General features: G+C 44.3%; 1 protein-coding gene across 1 annotated transcript in view; it reads left to right on the top strand.

Annotated features, from left to right (window-relative positions):
* The first annotated feature begins 9,346 nt into the window (after positions 1-9,346).
* LOC308396824 (alpha-2-macroglobulin-like) overlaps positions 9,347-10,969 on the top strand; it is a 49,890-nt gene continuing 48,267 nt past the window's right edge. The window contains exons 1-3 of the mRNA XM_080882422.1: positions 9,347-9,483; positions 9,563-9,743; positions 9,841-9,994. Coding sequence (XP_080738548.1) covers positions 9,404-9,483; positions 9,563-9,743; positions 9,841-9,994 — 415 coding nt within the window. The 5' untranslated portion in view covers positions 9,347-9,403. The remainder of the gene's footprint in view (positions 9,484-9,562; positions 9,744-9,840; positions 9,995-10,969) is intronic.

Genomic DNA, 10,969 nt, shown 5'->3' with positions numbered 1-10,969 from the left:
TTCGAATGTGCCTGTTTTACTTAATAATGTGCATTTTCTTACCGTCAGTGCTGGAATATCCCACTGTAGTGTGTAACTACTGATATTCTCTAAAATCACTGGGCGTTACAGTAAGTGTAGCCACCAACAGTGCCCTTTACCCAGCGTGGGATGTCTGACTGCCATGTTTTTGACCTTGTTTCTCGGGAAAGACTAAACAAACGTTTGTGTAGTGATAACAGGCTCAAACACAACGGATGGATTCATCAGTGATGTCACAGACTGCTATATTTGCTTAAAAGACAAAAATCACAATGTTTCTGTAAGAATTCAAAATGAAACATGTTAAACAGCTTTTGTTGCACTTTAGTAAACAACACAGATCAAACTGCTGAAATAACAGCAGTGACAGTCACACTGCTGAGTGTGGAGGGATTTCTGGTCTGGTTTTTAAACTGTAACATTGCTGAGAATGAGTCATTATCTCTGACCCTCTGGACCCAGCAGTATTACCCCATGTTATTCTATTTGTCTTCTTTGATTTGCCTTTACGGGAAAAGGTTTTTTGTTTGTTCTGTCTTACTAATGTGCTTAGTAACTTAGGCATGTTTAAACACACATACAGATGTGTTCATCCTTATGAACAAATCCAGAAAATAACAGAAAAAAACAGTTAACAGCACTGAACCTATGAAGGACTGAAGTCTACTGATATACTGAATATCTGCTGCTGTTATGATATTATTAGATATTATTAGATATTTATTATGATACATGTATTTATGGTATGAGCTCACTCATGGTTAATGTGCTGAAACATGTGGCCAAGGACTAGACAGCATGCTCATTTAAATCGTGACAAACGTCATAAAGTTGGATTGTCTCCCATTTTAACAGCTCAACAATTTTCTCTTATAAATTTGACTACAGTAAAGGAATTCTGCAGTAAAGTCCGTTATCCCAAATGAAGTTAAATACTTTCATGAAATCAATTTCAAAGCATTTGGACCATATACACTTGCAATACATAGCTTTTTATCACGTATAGATAGTTTAATGATTAAGAATCTGCCCCCTGGATCTATAACTGTATCGAGTACTGTGAAATTAATATTTTTATGGATTAAAATTGCTGCTCCTCTTTGTGTAGAATTATAACAAGCTGAGAACACATTAGGAAACTCAGGTGTTTTAAGATCATTCGAACCTCTAAGAGGTCTGTGGGTCTCTTGTAAAAGGCCTGTAGTTTTTTGAGTTGGTTAAATATTTTTAACCTCTTTTCTCTGGAGCCAGCTCCATTTACATTCCATGTACCAAACCTTAGTGCACCCATAGTTGTCTGTGTATAACTAGGGGTGTACACTTTGTGTGTCGCTTAGACAGGTGGAGAGAATACATCACTTGTTCATAAATAAAGAGAAGGAGAGAGAAAAAAATGTGTGTGCATATTTACTAATATGAGTACGCTTGGCTTAAGTGTGTGTATCCTATATGACTGTGTGCGCTGTCTGACTGATGTAAACGTGCTGCCGTTGAGCGCATGACTGTGCGTGATCGTGCCAAAATATGTGTCAAAATAAAGGATGTTGTTTGTGGATGAGTGTGGAAGCAGGTGATCGAGGCAGTGAAAGAAATAAAGAAAGAAACCAAGGACAGGGGTGAGCAGCATAAAAACAAGAGGGGAAAAGAGAGAAAAAAAACCCCAAAAACCCCCGGAAACATTCCAATCAAACCACTGACGGAGAGTGACGGTGTTAATTCTGCTATCATATCACACTTAAGATGCGATTTGATACTGGTAAGTTAGACAGATGTTAATGCAAGTTAGTGTGAGTGGATAGGGAAAGGGTGTAGCTGATTCCTATGTGGTGTGAGGTTAATACAGCCACGGAGTGATGTTGGGGTCGCGGTGGAGCTGTCCGTCCACGTACAGCCGGTCCACAGCGATGACAGCGAGGGAGCCCTTCTGGATGAAGCCGCGTCGGATTGGGAAGAGGACCCTGCGTCGTTCCAAGATCTCTTTGGGGAACTGGTCGTTCACGCTGAAGTCCGTTCCTTTTAATTCCCTGCTGTATGAACCACATTAAATGTTTTTACATATTAACATGATGTCTCCGTGTCTCTCTGTTACATATACAGTATTTAATCATTTTCTCACACAGTTCTTCTCTTTCAGATTTGTGTTGTTGTGTTTGTTGTCACAGGTTACAAAAATGTTTCTTACTTCACTCTAATGTATGTGAGTTTTTATTATAAAAAATCCCCAGCACGCCCCTGTGGTAAATCCTTCAAGCTCGGGTCCTCTACCAGAGGTCTGGGAGCTTGAGGGTCCTGCGCAGTATCTTAGCTGTTCCCAGGACTGCGCTCTTCTGGACAGAGATCTCCGATGTTATTCCCGGGATCTGCTGGAGCCACTCGCCTAGCTTGGGAGTCACCACACCTAGTGCTCCGATTACCACGGGGACCACCGTTACCTTCACCCTCCACATCCTCTCGAGCTCTTCTCTGAGCCCTTGGTATTTCTCCAGCTTCTCGTGTTCCTTCTTCCTGATATTGCTGTCATTCGGAACCGCTACATCGATCACTACGGCCGTCTTCTTCTGTTTGTCTACCACCACTATGTCCGGTTGGTTAGCCACCACCATTTTGTCCGTCTGTATCTGGAAGTCCCACAGGATCTTAGCTCGGTCATTCTCCACCACCCTTGGGGGCATCTCCCATTTTGACCTCGGGACTTCAAGGCCGTATTCAGCACAGATGTTTCTGTACACTACCCCGGCCACTTGGTTATGGCGTTCCATGTATGCCCTGCCTGCTAGCATCTTGCACCCTGCTGTTATGTGCTGGTGCATCTTTACACAGCCTTCACTTGGGGCCTTACTTGGTGTGATAGACCCCAGCCTCTATGGATATTGTGCTCCACCTCGCTGGGATCTCACTTGGGGCGGGTCCAGGGGCATACTGTGTCCATCCATGAAAGAGTTCCGCACAGCCAGGCAAGATGACTGGAAAGAGTCTTCGGTTAGGATTAGGTAGTGAAAAAGCAGAGTGGTTAGGGAAACTGACTGAAACTCATTAGTAAAGGTTATGGCTGACTCTACCACCCCCAGTGGACTCTGAGACAGCAGCACGAGCCAGCTTATTACCTGTTATTTACACTGCGTTTTACATACAGATTTCAGGTTCAAGGTTCAAGGTTCTTTATTTGTCACATGCATAGTTATACAAGTATAACACACAGTGAAATGTGGCCTGACACGCTCCTCGACATGTGCAAAAATTTGGGGGGGGGGGGGGGGGGGGGGGGGTAGAGGAAGAACATTATAAATATATATATATATATATATATAAGATAAGATAAGATAAGATAAGATAACCTTTATTAGTCCCACACGTGGGAAATTTGTTTTGTCACAGCAGGAAGTGGACAGTGCAAAAGTTATGAGGCAAAAATTAGAATACAATAAGAATAAATACAGTACACAACTGTACAGAATAGAATAAAATAAAATACTATATACAGTAGAATAAAATAAAATAAATATACAATAAGATAAAAATAGAATACAAATACAAATACTATATACAACTGAGTAAAAATACAACGATGACAGAAAGGATTATTGCACTTAGTATTATTGCATATGTATGGATGTGTGTGCTTGATCAGTTAAAGTCTTTATTATGGAGTCTGACAGCAGTGGGGAGGAAAGACCTGCGAAATCTCTCCGTCCCACACCGTGGGTGCCGCAGTCTCCCACTGAAGGAGCTGCTCAGTGCTGTCACAGTCTGCTGCATGGGGTGGGAGATGTTGTCCATCAGGGATGACAGCTTAGCCGCCGTTCTCCTGTCACTCACCACCTCCACTGGGTCCAGAGGGCATCCTAGAACAGAGCTGGCCCTATAGTATATACACTGGGTGAATGTGCAGTAGTAGCAGCAAGCAGGTGAATTCTGTACATTAATATGAATAGACATCTGACTATTTTACAGGATAGACAATATAAACATATTTAAAATTAAAGGAATTTGGAATGTACATTGTGCCTTGGTTTAGTGTCTGGAAGAGAGTCCTGTCTCAGTCAATTATAGATGATGTGAGAGGGCAGGTGTGTGTGTTTAGGGCACGGATGGCTTGGGGATAGAAGCTCCTCTTGAGTCTCTCTGTCCTTGCCCGGAAGATGCGGAACCTTCTACCAGATTGCAGAAGTTGGAACAGTTTGTTGCCAGGATGGGACGGGTCCTTCAGTATCTGCGCTGCTCTAGTCCGGCATCTCCTGGTGTAGGTGTCCTGAAGCGGGGGGAGAGCAATCCTGCAGCAGCGTTCTGCTGTACGGATCACTCTCTGGAGAGCTTTTTGGTCCTTCACACAGCTGTTCCCAAACCACGATGTCATGTTCTGTGTGAGGATGCTCTCCACAGCGCCTGTATAGAAAATCCTGAGGATCTTTGGAGAGACCCTGAACTTCCTCAGTTGTCGTAGGTGATACAGGCGCTGCCTAGCCTTTTTGGTCTGGACCTGAATGTGGGCAGCCCATGTCAGGTCTGAGGAGATGTGGACACCAAGATACTTGAAGGACTGCACCCTCTCCACTGGAGCTCCATTGATGATAATGGGCTTGTAGTCTCTGTGCTGACCCCTTCTGAAGTCCACCACCAGCTCCTTGGTCTTGCTGATGTTCAGCTGGAGGTGGTTGTCCTGGCACCACGATGCCAGATTCTTCACTTCATCCATGTAGGCCGCCTCATCGTTGTTGGAGATGGCACCCAACACCACTGTGTCGTCAGCAAACTTCACAATGGTGTTGGAGCCATGGGTGGCCACACAGTCTGAAGTGTAGAGGGAGTAGAGCAGTGGCGAGAGGACACATCCCTGAGGTGCTCCTGTGTTGATGGTGATGCTGTTGGAGAAGCACCTGCCCACCCTCACCACCTGAGTTCTGCCAGTGAGGAAGTCCAACACCCATGCACACAGACGGCTGTTAAGTCCCAGATCCCTGAGCTTTGTGAACAGTCTGCAGGGCACTATTGTGTTAAACGCTGAACTGTAATCAACAAACAGCATTCGCACATAGTTACCCTGTTTCTTGTCCACGTGGCTGAGTGTGGTGTGTAGGACGTGGGCGATGGCATCCTCTGTGGATCTGTTGGATCTGTAGGCGAACTGCAGCGGATCTATGGTGTCTGGGATGGAGGAGGAGATGATGTTCTTCAGCAGCCTCTCAAACACCTTCATTACTACCGAGGTCAGTGCAACTGGCCGGTAATCGTTCAGGGATGAGGGTTTGCTGTTCTTGGGCACAGGGATGATGGTGGATCTTTTGAAGCATGTGGGGACCACAGACTTCGCCAGGGACTCGTTGAAGATGTAAGTGAACACACCTGCTAGCTGGTCAGCACAGCAGCGCAGCAGACGGCCGGTGATGCCATCTGGCCCCGCCGCTTTCCTTGTGTTCACTCTCCTCAGTGCCGCTCGGACGTCATGCTCCGCGATGCTGGTCACCGGTCTCTCGCTGATGACGTCACTGTCCTCGGTAGCCAGGCGGTAGATAGCATTAGCCGCCTGGTTAACCTCGAAACGGGCGTAGAACCGATTCAGCTCGTTGGTGAATGCAGAGTCGGCGTTGATCGGCGCAGTGTCCCTGGCTTTGTAGTCCGTAATGGTGCGTAGTCCGTGCCACATACTCCGTGTGTCGCCCTGGTGGAAGCGGGACTCCACACGTTCCCGGTACAGGCGTTTGGCATCTCTCACCGCGCACCGCACGCCGTATGAGGCCGCTTTGTAGGCGCTCATATCGCCAGTGGCGAGACCCGCGTTGTAGGAGGCGGTCCTGGCGTTTACTGCAGTGCGGATCGATCTGTCCATCCACGGTTTCTGGTTTGGGAATGTGGTGACTCTGGCAGTGGGGATAATCTCCTCCGCTAGCATATTGACGAAGCATACTGCTACTTCCGTACTCGTTGATGTCGACTGCGCATGCTCTGAACATGTCCCAGTCGACGTCGTTGAGTGCGTCCTGTAGCGTAGCTTCTGATTGGGCAGTCCACCGTTTTACCTCCCTCGTGGTCACGTCTTCCCTCCGTATGCTTTGTTTATACTGGGGAATGAGGAAGATGGCGTTGTGGTCAGACTTCCTAAAAGCCGGGTGTGAGACAGCTTTGACACATCAGGACACATCAGTAATTGACCTCAGGAGAGGTTTTCGGCCTTTTAACAATTATAGGGAGGATTCAGGGTCACCTGGTCCAACCCTAACTATATGCTTTAGCAAAAAGGAAAGTTTGAAGCCTAATCTTAAAAGTAGAGATAGTGTCTGTCTCCTGAATCCAAACTGGAAGCTGGTTCCACAGAAGAGGGGCCTGAAAACTGAAGGCTCTGCCTCCCATTCTACTTTTAAATACTCTAGGAACAACAAGTAGGCCTGCAGTGTCCATGTTCAAAGGCATTGTAAACTTTTTCTGTTGATTGTAAAGTTTTCTTCGCACACAGAGTGTACAGTGGACTCCAATGTTTTTGTAACTTTTAATGGAATCAAACTCAAAGTAATGTAAGTACTTCCAATCTCTAAATGCTGCATGGTCGTACTCTCTCCCACACTCGATACATTTTCCATTGTTGATCTGCACATGTCCGTTACCATGGACGTCACACTTGTACGTCATTGTCATGAGACACTCTCACCAACAAACACGGTTTAGTAACGCAGTAACGCAGCGTGCTCGATCCCTTACATTACCCGTTACTTGAAAAAGGTAACTGGATTACTTGTAACATGTTACTGCCTATCTCTGCACCTAAGTATGTCATTGTTTTAATCCAGAGTTACTCATATAAGGTTATGCATTTGTGCCTAAGAAATGATCCAGCTCCTCATATAAGTGAGGTAACACAGGTGGATATCAGTAATGTGCGTGCTGGAGCTGCTCTTCTATCTAGTGTTAGATTTGTATTGTTGATTGTCATTCATGCTTAGAAATATTTACTCATATATGCTTAGAGTTGATAGTCGGTGTCATATTGATAGGGATCTGATCCTTAATAGTCTGCAAAGACTTTGTGTGCATTCCAGGGTGTTCTGGCATTCACACCCTCCTGGGAGCATGGCAGCGGTCGTACCTTCTCTTATTGTTTTATGGTAGGATAAACACATCTATATCTGTTTTATACGGTGGCCCCTAGAGACAAAGCACGTACAAACTCCAAAACACTTGCAAACTCCAAAACACTTGCAAACTCTAAAACACATACAAACTCCAAAACACTTGCAAACTCCAAAACACTTGCAAACTCCAAAACACTTGCAAACCCCAAAGCACATGCAAATTCCAAAACACTTGCAAACTCCAAAACACTTGCAAACCCCAAAGCACATGCAAATTCCAAAACACATGCAAACTCCAAAACACTTGCAAACTCAAAAACACATGCAAATTCCAAAACACAACGGAAGTGCTCCAGGACGCTAGGGGCAGTGTTGAGCTTTTGTTACCTAGTAACTACACAAGCCAGGAAGTACCAATGACTGGATTTGGGGTCTGCAGCCTTAAAGGCCGCATTTTAAGGCCGATTACGTCACAGCAACACGATGAAGGCTGTCCCAATTCAAAGGCTGCTCGAAATGCGGCCCTCAAATGCGTCCTTAATTTCCCTGAATTTTAAGGATGGGTCGGTGTAGCCTTCATGGCCCAACATATCCCAGATTTCATAGTGCAGCTGTGGTGTGGATAATTTTGCTGAAAAAAACGGCGGAAGCGGAGCCGCCGAAGAGTAAACTTTCAGAAGTAAGTACTGAATATTATGTCACTTATTTATGCGCAAATGTTTTTATAATGAAGAACATTAAAACATTACTGTTGGCCGCATGTCGGGAAAGTTATGTGACATTAGCGATGTTTTTACTAACTTGGTTTTAAAGCCTTTACTTCAAAATATACGCCGTTCAATAGTTGACTTTAATCTTACAGAGAATGTGATGATTTTATGGATTAAAATGGATTTTATTAATTAAAGTCAGTCATATATCCACAAACACAACAAGCTGAAAGTCAGTGATGCTGCTCGGTTTGCAGTCCTGACTATCACGGCACAAGCAGGATTCACTGCACTGTTAATGTTAGCTCTGTTATATTGCTGCCTCTGTTCGGTGGTGTCAATCCAAACAGACTTTAATGTGCGTTTGAACGAGCTGACGGTTCACTCGTTAAGCTGAAAGAAAGATGCTTTAATCACAGGAGTCACACATGTGTCACACATGTGTCCACTGTACCATTTCCCGAGAAACAAGGTCAAAAACATGGCAGTCAGACATCTCCCGCTGGGTAAAGGGAGTTACACCTACTGTAGTTGTCACGGTCCTGGGTCTCCTGACTCAGCGTTTTTAGTTCTTTGTGATGTTTGTATTATCATACTTGTGTGTTTTATTCTATGGTTTCTAGTTTTGATCCCTTGCCCTTCATGTCTCTCTGTGTCCCCTCTGTTTCGTGTAATTGTGTCTTTGCATGTTTGAGTTTGTTTTCTGTCACCCTGCATTGTGAATTATGTTCTTATGGTTGGTCTTTCGTTACTCCCTCTAGTCTAGTCTCTTGTGTTCCAAGCTGAGTATTTCCCTGTGTATTTTGGTTCTTAGTCCTCTGCCTTATGGTTTATGTCTCTGTTTCTTAGTTGCTGTCTCCACTGTGTCAAGTTCGCGTCTCTGTGTGAAACTTCCTGTTTTACTTTGAAGGTCCGTGTCTTATGTGAATGTGTCCTGCTTTGTTTGTCTCGTCAGTCCTGATTTCTCCCAGCTGTGCTCTCCTTCTGTGTCTCATTCCCCTCGTTACTCCCCAGTGTATTTAAACCCTGTGTTTCTCTGAGTCAGTGTCGCGTCGTCCCTCATGCTGTGTGGATCTCCCTGTGAGTTTAGTTTGTGAGTTTTCAGTTTAGTTTGCTTTGTATGTCTTTCTCCTGCCAGCGAATAAAGCTGAGTTCTTTGTGTTTAAACCTCGTGCCTGAGTCCTGCATTTTGGTTCCAACTCCTGCCTGCCGCACAGCGATTCATGACAGTAGTTCCCAGTGATTAGAAAATATCAGTAGTTACAGACTACAGGGGTGTATCCCAGCACTGGTGTTAAGACAAACATGGACACATACAGAATAGAAATAACTTTTTGTAACAGCCGAATTAAACTCTGAGCTGATTTAGAAACATCACCTCGGAGCACTGTATGTTACTGTAATATTTTACACTGAACAACAAGCTTTACTGTTGTCTATAGTTTAGTGTTCAGTGCTGAAAGCAGGAATGGGATTTTGTAAATGTGTAAGTGATAGACTTTGTGGAGATCAGAGTACATGAGTGCGTTTCAAACACGTGGCTGTTATGTGGGTGGGGACGATCAGCCGATATTTAGCCGAAGCTGACACTGAGAACGATCACAACCAGTCATGGACCGTCTCTGGATCCTGAGCTGCACTCTGTGTGTCCTCCTGAGCTGGATGCATGTGGATCAAGCGGTGGCTGAACCGTGAGTTTGTCTTCAGCGTGTTTTTGTCTGTGTGAGTTGTTCACTGCAGTAACTGCTGTATGTGTGATGCTGTATGCAGCCAGTACCTGGTGGCCATTCCTGCAGTTATTGAAGCTGGAGCTGAGGCCAAATTCTGTGCAACTCTCCGACAGCCCAGTGGGACTCTGGTCATGACTGTCACTTTGATGTCCCGAGAGAAGAACACAACCTTATTCACGCATACGTCAAATGAGGCCTTTCAAACCTGTGTTCAGTTTGAGGTTGGCAACCAGCACTTTCACACACAAAGTGTGTTTGTTAGTTGTTATCGTAAGCATTATAGGCTTTAATGACTATCTAAATATCCCACTGTCTCAGGCTCCTTTGGTACGAAAGGAGGTGCAACATTTTCAGGTGGAGGTACGAGGAGACACATTTTACTCCAAACAAGTCAGAAAAGTGATGATCCGAGCGTCTGATCCCGTCACATTCATCCAAACAGACAAACCCATCTACCTCCCTGGACAAAAAGGTAACAATGTGCTGTTATGTTATATAAGACATGTAGTTCATTCAAATTCCAGCATCATGAGCCAGCTGCTCCACCATCTCCAATTTGTGTAACAAGTTTTGTGGTCCAAAATTTGGACACACATACAGTGATTGATGTGAAATGTTTGCTTCATAGAGCAAAATTTTTTCAAGATATCAATACGGTCGATCGAGATGTTTATTCGAAGTTTGAAATCCGACTCCATCTTTGAACATAACTACCGTATTTTCCAGACTACAAGGCGCACTTAAAATCCTTTCTTTTTCTCAAAAATTGACAGTGTGCCTTATGTATGAATTCTGGTTGTGTTTACTGACCACAAACAGATTTTATGTGGCACACAGTGCTCAAAAATCTGTCAAAAAATGTTTTAGTACGCCTTTGGTAAGGTACGAAGCCGCACTGCTTGATGGATTGTCGGAGCATTACGGCTACCGTAATCAGAAGCCTCGCGGACTCGGCCTAATCTGGGTCCTAAACGCCGTCACTTCAGGTCCTAAAATCAAATGAACACTGCAGCATCACTGAGAGTTAAAAACTGTCTAAATTCTTTCCTCTTTAATAAAATGATCAGCCTTGCTGCTTTACCAGGTGTAACAATTAAGTTTAACATCCAGGCATCCATGCAAACAGAATTTATTAAATTTAGAAGTTAGAAGTTAGCAGGAAGTTAGCTCACTGGTTTTGCTAGCTTGTAAAACATGCTATGCTATCACTTCCAACATAAATGAAGACAGAAAGCTAAACAGCAGTGATGTTAGTAGGGTTACTGAAGTTGGGCTAGCTGGTATATAATGATGTGCTACGTGATCGCTAGCGACACAGTTATGTTAGCATAACATAAACACAGTGAAGCTGGAGGATGAACGCTAAATTTTTTCCATTCGATAAACGTTCCCGATGGTTTTTGATGAATGCAATCACATGGAAAGATGCTTTAAATGGACCAAACTT

The sequence above is a fragment of the Rhamphochromis sp. 'chilingali' genome (assembly GCF_963969265.1).
Source record: "Rhamphochromis sp. 'chilingali' genome assembly, chromosome: 1".
NCBI classification, from domain to species: domain Eukaryota; kingdom Metazoa; phylum Chordata; class Actinopteri; order Cichliformes; family Cichlidae; genus Rhamphochromis; species Rhamphochromis sp. 'chilingali'.
The sequence above is the reverse complement of the archived record's forward strand: the minus strand, read 5'-3'. Positions and strand labels throughout refer to the sequence as shown.